Source organism: Protomyctophum parallelum (genome assembly GCF_964188405.1).
Source record: "Protomyctophum parallelum genome assembly, chromosome: 23".
Taxonomy (NCBI): Eukaryota; Metazoa; Chordata; class Actinopteri; order Myctophiformes; family Myctophidae; genus Protomyctophum; species Protomyctophum parallelum.
Window position 1 is genome coordinate 27,061,766 of NC_139715.1, and position 16,255 is coordinate 27,078,020.

The 16,255-nt window shown below is 41.9% G+C and overlaps 1 protein-coding gene across 1 annotated transcript; it reads right to left on the reverse strand.

The window, feature by feature from the left end:
* Window positions 1-340: 340 nt before the first annotated feature.
* LOC310853978 (extracellular calcium-sensing receptor-like) lies at window positions 341-12,831 on the reverse strand (the record flags this gene model as incomplete). Its single annotated transcript, XM_083758453.1, has 9 exons — window positions 341-1,254; window positions 2,035-2,158; window positions 2,263-2,490; window positions 5,663-5,938; window positions 6,810-7,016; window positions 7,869-8,138; window positions 8,571-8,657; window positions 9,828-10,108; window positions 12,681-12,831. The coding sequence occupies 9 exons, from the start codon at window positions 12,829-12,831 to the stop codon at window positions 341-343; spliced, it is 2,538 nt and encodes an 845-aa protein (XP_083614579.1).
* Window positions 12,832-16,255: the final 3,424 nt, after the last annotated feature.

Genomic DNA, 16,255 nt, shown 5'->3' on the forward strand with positions numbered 1-16,255 from the left:
AAGTCTTTGCCACGGACACATATGTCCATGTACGCCTGTACGGACATGTTGGTGACCCCCCCCCCCCCCCCCCGATGTTCATTATTTGTGGCATTTCTGTCAAAACGCCACCTCCCACAAATTATAGAAGACAAAGAAGGGAATATTAAACTTCATCATAGCACAGGTCAGTCTATGATCACCAATAGCCCTTATTTGGTTATTTAGCCTTCATGGATCATTTAGTTTAATCTGGTAGAAAACAGAACGCATTATACTAACAACATTATCAGCATTCAAATAATCCATATGCACTTATTATAAATGACACAGAAAATGTATCATAATTTAATTTCTGTGTCTATGTCTTGGTGACACTGCGACCCATGATGGACTTCTTAGTGTTTCTCTCCGGTTTCAAAAGGACTATATAACACTTTGGTCCAAACAGTGCCACCAAAAGGCCAAAACTAGATGCTAAAATTGCAAAAACCTCCACTACATCTGCATATTTGCCTGGAGAGCTGATATATGCTGGGATGAAGGCTATCCACACGGCACAGAAGATCAACATGCTGAAAGTGATTAATTTGGCTTCATTGAAGTTGTCTGGAAGATTCCTTGCCATGAATGCTAGGACGAAGCTGAGGAGTGCCAGTAAACCAATATAACCCAATAGCATGCCAAAACCAACTGTTGATCCCACATTACACTCATAGACTATCTTATCACTGTAGTATTTTGTGTTTTTATGAGGAGTTGGTGAGGCAGACACAAGCCAGGCTGCGCAAATTATTGCCTGGATGGAGGTAAGAGCCAGAACTGTTGTTCTCTGCTGCATGGCACCAAACCACTTCAGAATGTCTCCACTCCCAGGCTTGGAGGCCTTGAACACAGCCAGCACCACCATAGTCTTTACCAGGATACACGAGACACACAGCACAAAGCTGATCCCGAATGCGGCATGCCTCAGCTGACAAGTCCAGAGTTGGGGACGGCCAATGAACAGAAGTGAGCACAAGAAACATAGTTTGAGTGACAGCAAAAGTTGGAAGCTGAGTTCTGAGTTGTTGGCGCGCACCATGGGCGTGTCCCGGTGATAGATGAAGATCCCCAGAACAATGGCACAGATGAGTGTGCCTAGCAATGAGATGGTTGTCAAGGAGATACCCAAGGCATCATGGTAGGAGAGGAACTCTACGCTCTTAGGGACACAGTGGTCACGCTGGGGACTGGACCAGAAGTCCTCTGGACAACCGATGCACTCTGTAGAGTCTAACAAAGATGGCAAGGTTAAAGGGACAGAAACGGATATTGTCCTATATGAAGATAATGTACATAATGTGCACGTTATCTTCATAGGACAATACATTTCTGAAATATGGATTATTGTATGATAGTAGAATGTAATTATTCTACTATCCTACAATAATCGTATTATATCCTACTATGAATGAATTTGGAAAGGTCTGTCCTTCCTTATGTCTGTTTGTCTGTAGGCCTACATTTACTCATCAGTGAGTTGACCAATTGATCTGAACTGGCACCATGGGCAGACTTTTGGCATGCCAGAGTGAAGAAACCTATACTTCACTTTCCCCAAGTTTAAGCTGTTTATTTAGGATACACTTTTGTTAACTATCACTCAATTAAGACTCTGCTGTTTATAGTTTATAGTTAAATAGCTGGTTCAGCGTTGCAAAGTTATAAAAGACTTTGATTTGCATAGCAAGTAGCAGACCGCAGGCTTTGCTTTGATAACATGTGTAGCCGATGGTGCTTGTGTAAAATGTTGTATGACCTTTCATTATACAATGTCAATTTGTGTCAGCAACATCCCACAGTAGCACTCAGCATGCTACAATGACATAGTGACCAATCGGTGGAGGGAGGACATTTGTAGTTACGTTGCCTTTATCATGCATTTTTTCTCTTTAGTGTATCGATCTAAGAATGATTCACTGTAAGCAGACTTTTGCCATGGGCTATGGATCAGAAGTGGCAGTTGGCAGTATCAAGTCTCAAGTTAGCACTGGACTAGTAATGTCAACCAACCAGTCTGATTGATGATCTCTCCGTCAGAGCAAGCGATGCAGTCAAAGCAGCAGACAGGCTCCCCTTTCCTTCTGGCCACGCGGGTTCCAGGGCCACAGCTCTCACTGCACACTGACAGAGGCGGCTATACGGAGGAAAGTAAACAATTGATCAATTTCCAAATTACATGCGTGTCATGAGCATGAGCTCAACATTAGTTATCAAAATATATTAAAAAGCTCACGTGACCTTTTTGGATTCAAAGTTCCAGAAGATTCTGTCTTGGTGGAGGATGAGTTGTTCACCTGCGGAGGCAGACTTCCTGACAACGCCCACGTTGTGAACCGCCGCGGTTCCGTCAGGGAGCCACGCCCAGTTCATGACATCATAGATTGGTAACGGATCACCGTTCTCATCAAATGATACATGATCACCAAATGATGTGGTGAAGCTGACCTTTTCCAGGTAATGCACGAGCTGCAAACAATGATGAACAGAATAATGAGGTACAGACAAAAACTACTGTATACAGTATATATTACTAAACGCCTGGCGTTGAGAGGCGTTGTGAGCTTGGAGATCTGCTATTTTCACAATATTTATCTGTGGATGAGTTCAACTAAATGTAATGCCTCAACTAAGTGCTGTCAGGATGAGAGGTTCCCAGTTGAAATTATTTGGGGGGGGGGGGGGGGGGGTGTGGCAGTTCACCCTGCCACTAACAGCACATCACACTCATAACACTCCACTACAATACACCATGACACAATAGCCAGGACACTAAAACTGGTATTAACATTGTTCCTGTGCTGTTTTCCAAATGTATTGTTATGTTTTCTTTATTATTTACCATTGTATGTATCAAGGTTATGACTTTTGTTTCTTGTTTACCACAGTATATTCCCTGACTTCTGGGCAGAGGCAAAGCACCAGAGGAGTGGCTCAGGCGGCCTGATATGGAGGGGGAGATCATGATTGGTCCATGAGTGGACCATACCATCTGTGGGTTTTTGTTTAAAGAGAAGAGTTATTATATGAATACTTGTTTGAGTAATATGGTCAATAGACCAGGTGTTAGACTGCATGCACCATTATGGGAATTATATATATTGTCTTTGGACATGGGCTAAACTGGGTTGTAACTTGTAAGTTTCAGACAGGGATGGTTTGGTCTAGTGGGAGGGGCCTGGCCTTTATAAGCAGGAAACCTGCCACTGCCCAGGAGTCATTGTAGGGCTGTACCTGGAGCTGAGAGGACCTGTAGCCAACCTGGCCCCTGTTTCATGAAACTTGGATTAACTAATCCAGGATTTAGGCCAAAACCAGGCTTTTATTCCGTTCCACTAAAGCCAAGCGAGGCTCAGAATTGGTGGATTTGGCGAGCCGGGATCAGCAAGCCTGGCTTAATAGACAGTCTGGCTTTTTGTCTCTAGACCCATTCTGTAGAACACAGATTTACTGATCCTTCTTCTTCATGGGGTATTAAGGCAGTTTGCATCCTTAATAGTTGCATTACAGCCCCCTTCTGTATATCTCTTTATCTTTACTAATCTATTCAAGACTTACTGATACAAGGACTTAAGCTTCTAAAATAAATACTGCTGCTTAAAGAGAGAACATACTCTCAATAGTGGATAGACTGAATGATTAACTACCCCAAAAATATAGTTTACATTTTACCACTACTATTAATTTAAAACAGAATTCTTAATATTGTAAGCATAATGATATTGTCGCATTTTGATATTTGGCCATAACTCCCTCCTCTGAGGGAGCTACCTTTGGGGAAGGGGGTTGTTGTCCAGACGGGGGCCATACTGGTGAGGGTCATGGGTTCATGTAGCATGCCAAAGTTTGTGCTATTGCCATTGAGAATGCATTGGGCGTTTAAGTTAAATAACTCAGAAACTACAAAACATTTCAAAGTAAAATGTTCCAGCATGTGTCTCCACAGTAAGCTGAATTTTACAAAGTGTGAATGGAGTTTCTAGGTGAAAGTGATTTTTTGAAGTGCCACTATCTGCCTATAAATGTCTCAAAGCACTATATTTCTAAAACTATGAAACATTTCAAAGATTCCTTTTCAGGCACACATGTCCACCGTAGGATGAACCTAAATAGGTTTGAATGGGGTTTCTAGGTGTAAGTATGTAGGACTAGTAGTGGGTGAAACGTTACAATGGTAATATGTTGTAAAACAATGAGTAATGGTAATATTTAGTGGTTTTTACTTTTACAAAAAATAAATAAATAATATAATATAATAATTATTCTTAACCGTGCACTGCACTTGCACGACAGCAAACCTATTCATGGGGAACATTCACCAAAAGCAGCTGATCTACAAGCTCACAAGCTGTCATGATGTTGTGCAGCCTATATATTGTGGTTATTTGATTTTATATAGTGCTTAAATTAGTCCTTTAATGCAGACCGATACAAATAAGGCAACATAAACCCATAATAATTGAATAAATCTGGAAAACATAATTGGTTTGTGATCAGTTTGACTGCTTAATGAACAGTAAAGACAGGATCAGGATTAGGTTAAACCTGGCTGTTAGCCTGGTCCGGAGCAGGCTAAGTCCAAAGCATTAGTTTCCATGGTAACTAATGTAGCATCACTTTCATGAAACCGAATCAAGCCTCAACATATCCAGGTTAACTGGTTAAGTTAATCTGGCAAGATCAACCAGCTTTCATGAAACCGGTTAATCAGTATTTTGAGTATTTTTTGAGTTTTTCTTGGAGTATTTTTGAGTACCTTGGGGATTTTCTTTGACTTTTGAGGACTAATTCAAGTGCCTATGGCTCATTCTACCCAAACTCAGTACAGAGTGTGACAGGGGGTCACGGCATGAAAAGGTTGAGAACCACCATTCTAAATATATATACAACTTATACTAAAGACAGGAATTGTTGTATGCCCATGGAGCCCACTAGAAACATAATTTTCTCCTACTATGTATAATGTAATTAATGTTCTTACTTTTCACAAATTACATATTTACTTGCGCAAGCAGAGCACGCAAGTACTAGTTTCGCCCAGGATGATATTCGATGCGTATGCACCGTCCCAGCATATTCGATGCGTCAGGGTATAACTGGTATATAACTAACTCTCAATGATGACGTAATAAAGATGTGGATTAAAGGACCCAATGCCAGAGTGTAAGTGGTTTTCGATGGTGACGTAATGACGATATGTTTTAGTGTCGGGAGGATTAAAGGTAATGCTCCTATGTATACATGTATGTAATCTGGCACCACTGCCGTATCAGGCACAAGTAGTCATTACGTCATTTGCTGGGACGGTGCATACGCATCGATTATGCTGGGACGGTGCATACGCATCAAAAGTGGCGCAAAGTGACCACAATATACCGCTAATCAACTTACAAATTACATATACATATACACAGAGGCATTTAGTATTAATATCACTATAGTCCAAGATGAAGTCAATTTAAAGCAGTCGTAGCGTTTGTAGCGGTCGACAGTACTTGCACGCTCTGCTTTAGGTGCAAGTGTGCAACTAGTGTGCAACAAGCAAGTAGGCACTCGACAGAGTGCAATTCTAGTTACATACAGTAGGCCTATTCATTATTCTAAAATTGAGTCCAACTAAACTGTGAATTAATGGCAACACCTGCCATGGCTGTATTGCCTGCAAACGGGCACAGCTGCCCCCAGTGAAAGGCCCTCTTCCCGGGGCACACTGCAGCATGTCATGGAGGGCATGGGCCAGGGCATACACAGCCTTGTACACATTGTACTCAGGCCTGAAGTCAGACACATCCAAAAGGTCCGTTTCTGCCGTTCCAAGGTCCTCGCGTCCGGTACACAGCCCTCCACCAGCATCCACCCACTCTGAGGGAAGGGGTGCGAATTTGCACCCAAATGTGTTCTCCCAAAACTGCCTCACCTGAAGAAACACAATTAAACACTTCAGCGTGCTTAAAATACAATGTAAATGATTCAAAAACACAAATTTGAGTTTGAAAACGCAGATTATACACTAAATCAGTGGTTCTCAACCTCTCCTGGATCAGGGCCCTCTTGAAAATATAGAATGGGTTCGTCGCCTCAATACCCTTCTGAGTCCTGACCTGCACTTAAGACAACAGCCCAATGTCTCCCGTGTTATTAAGTGGTCACGATTGTGCCCTGTGCATTTTCAGAGCATGTTTATTTTAAAGATCAATCCATTGTGTTCTGACTCGGAACAATGGAACTAATGTTAACTAAATCCCATGCATAACCTTTGACTGCACTACCTGTACTGATCTTGTTAATAAAGTATTCAATCAAATACATTTTTATCAGTATCACAATAACATTTTATCTTTCATGGTTTTAAAGAGAAAAAAAAGACCATGATATTTTGTTATACATGATGTATTCTTTTATATTTTCAATAACATCTTAGTGTTTTGCCAATTCTTCTGGTGGGCTTCCCATTCTGACCGGGCACCCATTTTGGTGTCAGCATCATGTTATGATTTAGCTATTTAAAAATAGCAGATCTACAAGCTCATATCGCGCCACCGAGTGGCGCGATACGAGCTTGTAGGTCTGCTATTTTTGAAAAATCGAAGAGCGACTGACATTTTTAGAATCTGATCTCAGGTCAGAATGGGTTCATCAGACCAGTGTGTGTCCAGTGGAAACCTCGCATGAATCTGATCTCAGGTCAGAATGGGTTAACTTCCATTATCCTCGCGGCCCCCCCAGTGGGGCCCCGGACCAGCGGGTTGGGAATCACCGTGCTTAACGTTTGGAACAAAACCACTGACTATGTTATTTTCATGGCTGCCGTCAGGCTCATTGTCAGGATGTACGTGTAACAAGAAGTCCCTGAGACCTGGCAGCTCTCCTCGACGGATGGCGATGCCCAGGGTGCCCCTGAGGTAGGGCATGAAGCGGGCGGTCTGGAGGCCAGTGTTGGCGGTCCACGACTCACTGGCCATCCACTGCAGACCGGTCACGTTCTGCCTGACCACCTGTTGTGTTCAACAACACTAATATTATTGTCGCGTTGCCGTCGCCGTCGGACGGAAACCTTGTATGTACACTACAGTATAGGGCTGCACGATTAAGGCCAAAATGTGATCAATTAACAATTCTTGAGATCACGATTATTTATCACGAATATTCATTGACCTTCGTGTCGCGCTACTGCACACTAATGTAGGTTGGAATCCAAATAAAACCTTTCTCTCCAGAATAAATACCAAAACTTAGCTCCAATTAAATCAACAGAGCACTGCTTTCATGAATTGAACAATGTGGACCCTGTTGTAAACAAGTGTAATGCTTAATTGGGTCGTCCACTCACAGTTAACAGTCTTTTTATTGAGTTTGTGCTTGAAATGTACTGTAATTCTGCAAACTGTTAATAAATATTTCAATCAATCAATCAATGCTTTCACTTTGGCATAATATACATCTTTGCAGACTTAAATACAGTTTGTTTGTATTTACTCCATTGAAACTTCTATGAGCAAAGTTTAACGTCTGTCACTCTATTCATTGCTCCTGCATGATGTATGTGTTTCGCGTGCCGAAGACAGACAAATACATGCTCACAATGTGTCATACATTTGAAATAATAATTGGATGCTCGTGTTAATTTGATTGTAGGAAGCCGATTAAAATGTGATTAATATGTGCAGCCCTACTTGTATGTCAAATGTCTTTCAGGAAGTGGAAAGAGGGGGAAAATGTTTCACATTTATTATGTCACAAATGTATTATTATTTAGTCACAAAGACAGACAGACAGACAGACAGACAGACAGACAGACAGACATTTCTGGATCACCAAAATGAACATCATGAATCATGAAACACAACCTCCTCCATGAGTTTAGGCATGCGGCTGCCAAACACAAACGCGATGACAACGCGAGCCGCGGACGTCTTCATGACAGAGACAATCCTCCGGACCTCGGCCGGGTCACTGTCCATGGGCAGAACCTCCACGTAGGCCAGGCAGGCCAGGCCAGACCGGGCCAGGTCGGCCTGGAAGGACCGGGCAGCATGGTGGCCGTAGTCATTGTCCAGAATCACCAGGCCTACCCAGGTCCAGCCGAAGCGCTGTATGATCTGGAGCATAGCACGTACCTGGTTGGAGTAAGAATGGAGGGATGAGTGGATTAGATTACATTACATCAGTGCATGGTTCCCAAAGGTTTTAGCTCACATTGAAAATCAGGTAATCTCTGACAGTTTCCACAAAGGATGGGAAGTCAGTCTAACACTGTTGATGCTGCCCACAGAGACATTCAGCACCAGCAGTAGTAGGCTACACACAAAGCAGTGTGTGGAACATGTACTACTTTACTTGATACCAACAGATCACTGGTCTGTAGATGATGTGCACTTAGGGACAGCGGTGGCCAAACGGTTTGCGGAGCGGTCTTGATATCGGAAGGTCGCTAGGCATTGAAACCCTACCATGAAATGTTCTATGGGCAGGGCCTGGCTGTAAACAAGTTATTGAGCTTAGTCCAGTTACCCTGGGTAAACATAGTACCTTTGCTTTGCTTTGCTTACCTGGAAGGCATCACTTGGGATGGTTCTAAAGAAGGACGGGAAGCGATGGCGGTCACTCAGACAGGAACAGGTAGAATAGTAACTCACCTGCAAAAGGTACAGAGCATCTGTAATGTATTAAACTTAATGTCCCCTGCAAGCAGAGAATATAAGCATATGAGTGATTGATTGATTGATTGATTGATTGATTGATTGATTGATTGATTGATTGATTGATTGAATACTTTAAATACTGTATACTTCATAAAGAGTCTGGATTTTCGGTGGTTAGGTGACCACCGAACTACAACATGACGTCACTGAGCCGCGGTGAAGAGCAAACCACCGCCACCGCTCCAGCTCTTCTCTCTGTTTTTACTCACCACCGCTCAACGTTATTTCAGCTCCGGTGGTCAGCTCACCACCGGAGCGGTGGTCACCTCACCACCGAAAATCCAGACTATGAATAGGCCTTTACAGTATGCAGAAAAAAGCACAAGAATGTATACAGTTCAGGTCTTGAGATTTATAACCCAAGACGCACTATGGCTTGTTTCCATTGGGGTCCTTCATATTCAATTCATCTGAACATTTAATGACATTATGATCACAGGAGAATATAACAATAAATCATGTGGTCTCTCAATAAGATGAGTGTGTAAAGGCACTGGCAGCAGAAAGCCAACACTCCCATCCTAATTGTAACCTATACAATTGACTGATAAATAAAAAACAATAAAAAACATAACGGACACAAGGAATCAGACTTTGTCTTCGCAAAAAAGGCAAAAAAGCCTAGACAGCGCGTCGTGGGTTCAACTCCCGATCGCAACGACTTTTGCTGCGTGTCACCCCTCATCTCTCTCCCCCATATCCCGTCAACATACACTATACACTTTCAAATAATGGCAGAAAAAAATAAACTGCAAGTAAATATGTGCCATGCTCTTTCAAGCTGTACAAACTGCAAAGTTTAACTGAACGCCCTACTTGATCATACTACCATCGTTACAAAAAAAACATAAAAAGTAGCAGATCTACAAGCTCAAACTTGGCGCGGAGCGACACATTTTGAGCTTGTTTGATCTGCTACTTTTGCTATTTGGAATTTGAATCCTGAAAAGTAACAGTTTTGTATTAATGAGGTTTCTACCCAACAGAGACGATATACAATGATTTATCACATTTTATATTTGTAAATAAACAACCCAAATGAAGCATGTCATTTATATAGCCTATAATGGGTGATGGTGAATGGTTTTCTAGAAGGAAACATACCTGGGGCTCTCTGTACAAAGCTAACACACTAGAAATGGCAATGGAGTGTGTTGAGGAATCGGCGCCCACAATTCCGATCACCGGAGGGGACCCAGCACAGGCCTCATCCAATTGAAACCTACCCTCTCTCCCGCTGACCAATGACAACGCTGCGTTGAATGCACCCCGAAGTGTGTGACAGGTGTCAAAGATCCTATAGCCCAGAGTCACTCTGGGCAGCAGGCTGCGGTTTCTGTTGATCTCTGTGACTGCAAACGCCATCGTCTGGGCCTGCCTGAACCCTGGAATAAAGAAACTAACACGGAACACATTTCTACTGTATTCTTGAATATACTTTGTAGAAATATACAACATGCTGCTATCTATCAAAATCCCTGTTCTTTTGTTTTCTATTGTATTCATGATATACACAGAAGGTGCCAACTTAAAGAACCATTTCTTTTAAAGGTTCTATAAAGAAACCATAAACACACACTTAAACCCTTTACTTTGTCTGCTTTCATTTTTCACTCTACACCAGATATCTGTAGATATGTCGACAATAGCTACAATCTACAAGCTCACAACGTGTTACAAGGTAATCGATTGTGAGCTTGTACCTGTTTGTATATCTACAATTTTTCTATTGATTCAAAATTTGGAAGTGATTCAAGGTGCACCATGGAAAAAAAAGAGAACCATATGAAGAACCATTTGAGAACCATTATTTGTCTGTGTGTACTGTGTACTGTATACTATAGTACTCACCCATGGCAAGTGGGCTCCTGTGGCTTGGAGGTGAAAGACACCTCAGGGTAGACAGGGACTGAGTGGGTGGTGAACAAACCCCCCAGAACCAAGTCCCCAGCCTTGTAAAAGCTGTTGATATTAAACCGTGCCTGTAACTCACAAGCAGAGGAAGGTGAGGAGGACAAAGGAGAGTAGGAAGATGACAAAGGAGAGAAAGAAGACAACAATAGCATGGTCACGTGCAGGTGTGAAATCAGCTGTGTGTCTAGAGAAGCCCTCATGACGGTCCTCCTCCGTCTAATCTACTGTAACTCCCCTTTCACAAATGGTTTGTCCAGGTGGCAAACTTTATACACAGTGCTGTGCCATCCCCTGTGCCCATGTATTCCACTACGTAATCCTAATCCTTCACAACTCCCATCTGGGCCCAGGCAGAAGTATAGGGCAGGACTTAACATACAGCACATTAGCAATTCATATAACAATAACAATATTAACATGCTATCTCTGTGTGTGCATGTCCGCATGTTCACCTCATATACTGTGTCTTAGTGCCATTTGAAGGGTAGACATCGCCAGATATATAGCAAAGAAATATGGGCAAAGAAATCTACTGTAGTTTACAGATATCCAGGGTTTGTCCAACGGGGTGAGCGTGGGCATTGATCTGGGGTGGCAATATTCCATTATATTATTTCGTTTTTTGTTAGTCACACTCACAACACAGTCAATTGCTCCATTCATCAGGCACTAATGTAAATCAATGGAGCCTTGCACACAATAATCTGATATATGCAAGTTCAAAGTGCAAGTTTAAAATTATTATAACATTAATTATTACAATAAAAGTGTGTATAACAGATATACATCTCTTGTACAATGAATGTGCTTTAAATATTACGAATGTTATTACAGAGTAGTTACAAGTTTATGATACAATTAACCGGAATGCATGTAAATGTTTTAAATGATTTTAGAATATTGTTCCATTCAATTATATCTACCTACACTATTGTACAGAGACCAATAAATCACTTCTAAATTATTGTGTATTTGTGCAGATATATTAACTGCGAATGACCATATTTTCATATAAAGTTACATTATTCTACTGTAGCATCAGGTAAGTAGTAGTAAGTAAGTAGCCTTGCCGAGCCATGGGGCCCATAGCGCAGGAGTCTATCTCTTGTTTCTGTAGCGTGAGGCAGCTTGATGTACAAGTACACCCCCTGGACATGACGCTAATATGTCGCAGGGACTTTACCCCCAATACAACCCTTGATGCTGAGTGCCAAGCAGGGAGGCACTGGGTCCCATTTTCAGAGTCTTTGGTATGACCCAAGGACTGTCTAAAGAGGACAAGAAGCGAAGACCGTAAGGGCGCCGCCATGTTGCTCACATGGTGCTCCATGGAAGGAAAGAAACATGCGCAGTTGAGACCAAGGAAGCTGAACGAGGAAGTGATGGCTGCATAAAGCCCATTGCGCATGTTTCTTTCCTTCCATGGAGCACCATGTGAGCAACATGGCGGCGCCCTTACGGTCTCCGCGTCCCGTCCTCTTTAGACAGTCCTTGGTATGACCCAGCCGGGGATTGAACCCTGACCTCACAGTCTCAGGGCGGACACTCTAACCACAAGGCCACTGAGCTAGCATCAGGTATTAAGTATATATTAAGTATATACTGGATGTTATAAAGGTATTCAACTTTTATTTAGCAAGGCATTGAACCATGCATGTGCTTATATTTAATTAGTGCTATTGTACATTTCCAACCTTGTGGCATTTAAAAGGCCTCTTGGGCCTGGCTTAATGAAAAACAACATGTTTGTGTGTTTGTGGAGCTACACATGTCAGATGACCTCACCCCTCTAAGGGACTGTCATTTGGAACACATCTGGTGAGTTGAATGCAGCCTCCAGGCGCCAATGGAAATTGCAGTTTTATGAAAAATATTCTTCTGCCCCTAACTACATGAATGCATGAACACCCGACTTGTGAACGAAGCCTTGGTAATATAAACTAACCATACTGATTGCTGATCTCTCCGTCAGGACATTTTAAGCAGTCAAAGCAGCAGACAGGTTCTCCTTTCCTGCTGGTTTTCCAGGAGGACATCTGTCACTGCAGACTGATCGAGGAGCGACCTTGTTGAATTCAAAGTTCCAGACGATTCTGCCTTCAAGGATGAGTTCTTCATCTCCGGTGGCGGACTTCTTGACCACACCTACATTCTGAACCTTTACACTTCCATCATGGAGCAACACCCAGTTCATGACATCATAGATTGGTAAAGTATCGCCATTCTCATCAAATGATACATGATGGCCAAATGATGTGGTGAAGTTGACCTTTTCCAGGTAATACGCAAGCTAGAAATGGTGATGAGCAAAATGACAATGCAAAATGATACTTTATACAATATAGAGTATAGACTATAAATTGACAGAGACTGGTGGATTTAATGTCCTTGCTGTAGCCTTAGGATTGGAGGGCATCCACACTCTGGGCATAATGTATGTCAGTGTATAGCAGCAGATGTATACTGTTGTAGCCTACATGTTTTTCTAAACTTGAGTCCAACTACAACATGTTAACAGAAACTGTACATTCATATCACACCTGCCATGGTTGTGCTGTCTGCAAACTGGCACAGCTGTGCCCAGGGAAAGGCCCTCTTCCTGGCACACACTGCAGCATGTCATGGAGGGCATGGGCCAGAGCATACACAGCCTTGTACACATTATACTCACACTCTACATGCACGCACGCACGCACGCACGCACACACGCACACACACACACACACACACACACACACACACACACACACACACACACACACACACACACACACACACACACACACACACACACACACACACACACACACACACACACACTGTGTGCACTGTTAGTGTTTCAACATGATCCTCTTTGGGCAGAGTGGAAAGCTACCTTGCTCATATATATACTTGCAGTTCACTTTTTCCCCACTAGGTGGCACTATTGTACTCATATGCCATTTTAATGAAGTTATACAGCCCTGGTCCAGTGCAAGACAAGACAGAGAAAACATACAATCCTACATATCTCCTGCCATAGTTTTAAAAGGAAACTCGAACAAATACCGTAATTATATATAGGCCCAAATCCAGCTCTGATGAAGGCAAAACGCGTAAGCGTTCCTTTTTGGTGTTTGCCATACAGTTCCAATAAAGAAATGGAAATGTGAGTAAGCTACTTTGTCCGCCATGTATTACATTTTTGGATGTGCTACCTTTTTGGAATTCTTTAAATTCCTATTTTTTGATTAATCATATCTAGGCATATACAGTATAGTCATATTATAGTCTAACTAACTATTCAGCTCATTTCATCTGGCATGATTGAGTTAATCTGGCATGATTGAGTTAATCTGGCATGATTGAGTTAATCTGGCATGATTGAGTTAATCTGGCATGATTCAGTTCGTCTGGCATATTGACTATACCGTCCTTAATGTCCTCAGCTACTATACACCTCACAGTGTGTGTTGTGTGGAGATGGTCTCTGGCCTGTGGTGTTTCAGGTTGTGTCTGGCGTCCCTGCACACGAACATTGCACGTTTAATTTAACAGATTTATTCACTGTGAAATAAATAATAAACATTGCTATATTTTCATATAGCATTGCCTTATTGCCACATCATTGTAGAGGAATTTTACATCAGCATAACAGTATTTTTAACAATCTGGTAAAATAAACAATTATGTCATAACAGCTGATTAGCAAGGCATTGACCCATGTGTTTTTTAATTGGTATTATTGTAATGTTTCATCCTTGTGGCTTTTAAATGGCCACTATGGACTGGTTAACAATTAACATTGTGTGTGGTGACTGGTCTGTGTCTGTGTGCCTGGCATATTATATAACTCAGCTAAGGGACTGTCCCTGCCTTGGGACACAACTGGTGAGGTGAAGATGCCTTTAGGCTCCACTCTTATTTTCCACTCACACTAAAAACATCCCAAATCCTCCACTCTTCCATGTTTTACATCTTACACCCCAGCCACTTTAATGAGCTCAAAACACCCCCAATCCACTCTGTACCAGTGTGAATTGCAAGGAATTATTATTATTATTTTAGCATGTTTTTGAGATCCTGAGCATACTCTAAAAGTTCTCCAAATATGCACATGCATCACATCAGTGGTGTGTAGAGCGTCGCAGTCCCGCCCCCTACCAGGGCCCATGCAGGAAATGATTCTCCGTTCATTTTCCTCATAGACTTTTCAGAAAGTATTTATTTAAAGACGGTTACACCGCGGACAAACCCAAGTATAATTGTTTGTTTAGTCCAAAATATTGTGTTTATTGTCATGATTTGTCACGACTGGAGTTGGCTTTGTCCGCGGCGTAACCGTCTTTAAATAAATACTTTTTGAAATGTCTATGGGAAAAATGCATTGGGATTCATTTCCTGGGCCTGGCGTCGTCATGACAGGGGGCGGGACTGCGACGCTCTATTGCAATGGTCTCAAACATGGGCGTGGCATCCTCTCTAAAACATGTGTAAAGTTAAAGCCCCACAATATGGTTCCACGTACGTGTAAAGAAATTGGTAGGCACATGTATCATCAAATCATGTCCACAGGCCTCTTGGAGTCATAACCTACACCAAACAGGTAGTCAGCCATTGAATTAATTGTGATGTTTTAGTTAGTGCATTGTATGCCATTTACACAGGTCATACTTCAACAAACTCCTCCTAGGGGGGGTTCAGATCCACCTCAAACTCACTCAGCATAATACCATAATGATGAAAAGTTATCAAAAGTGTGAGCATTTCGGCAAAAGGTGTGGCCATGGCAAAGCGTTGAACGTCCATGTTTTGCCACCAAACAGTTAAGATGACCTAAACAAGCTTTTCTTTCCTATGTAACTTTCTGCCCCCTTTTCTGAAAATGTGATAGTAGTTCCTCTCCTTTTTAGCTTTATAGCCACTTGTGAGTAGCCTCATAAGACGCCTTATAAGACATTGTCACACTGAAGACCAGTATGCACGCAGGCCTCGCACCAAAAACCTGCACCACTCATAGATGTAATGGAAAATTTTAATGCATTCCATTCAAACTTTCAAATGCCATGTTTTCCTCTCAGTGTGGGGTTCCGTCTCCATGTTAAATTTAGTTGTCATTTACAACTCATGTAAAAGTTTCACTTTCAGTACTAATTTGAAGGTGAGGGTCTATAGAACCATTTTGGTTCGAGTGGCAATCACCAAAATAAAATAATTGGCCTCTAGGGGGCGTAGTCAGGTGCCAACCCCCATCAGCCCTACCAAAATATGTAAACTGTTGTAACTTTTGATTAAAGTATCCAATCTGAACATATGAGATATGTATGGATTCACAATCAGGAGTAGCAGTTGGTACTTAAACCTTATTACACATATAATATTTGTTTCCACCCAGTATTGGTGTATATCCACAAAAATAGCAGGAAAAACGAGCTAAAAACTAGTAGTGGGGTCCCTAGACAGACCGTCATTTACAACTCAACAAAAGCTTAACTTTCACTTCTAATTTGTAGAGAATGACCTATAGAACAATTTTAGTTCGAGTGGCAAGTCTACAAATTAAAGAAATATATATTTTTGCCACATTTCCAAAATGGCCAAAATCGGAATTATGTTTATTTGAAAGATGTCTTAATTTT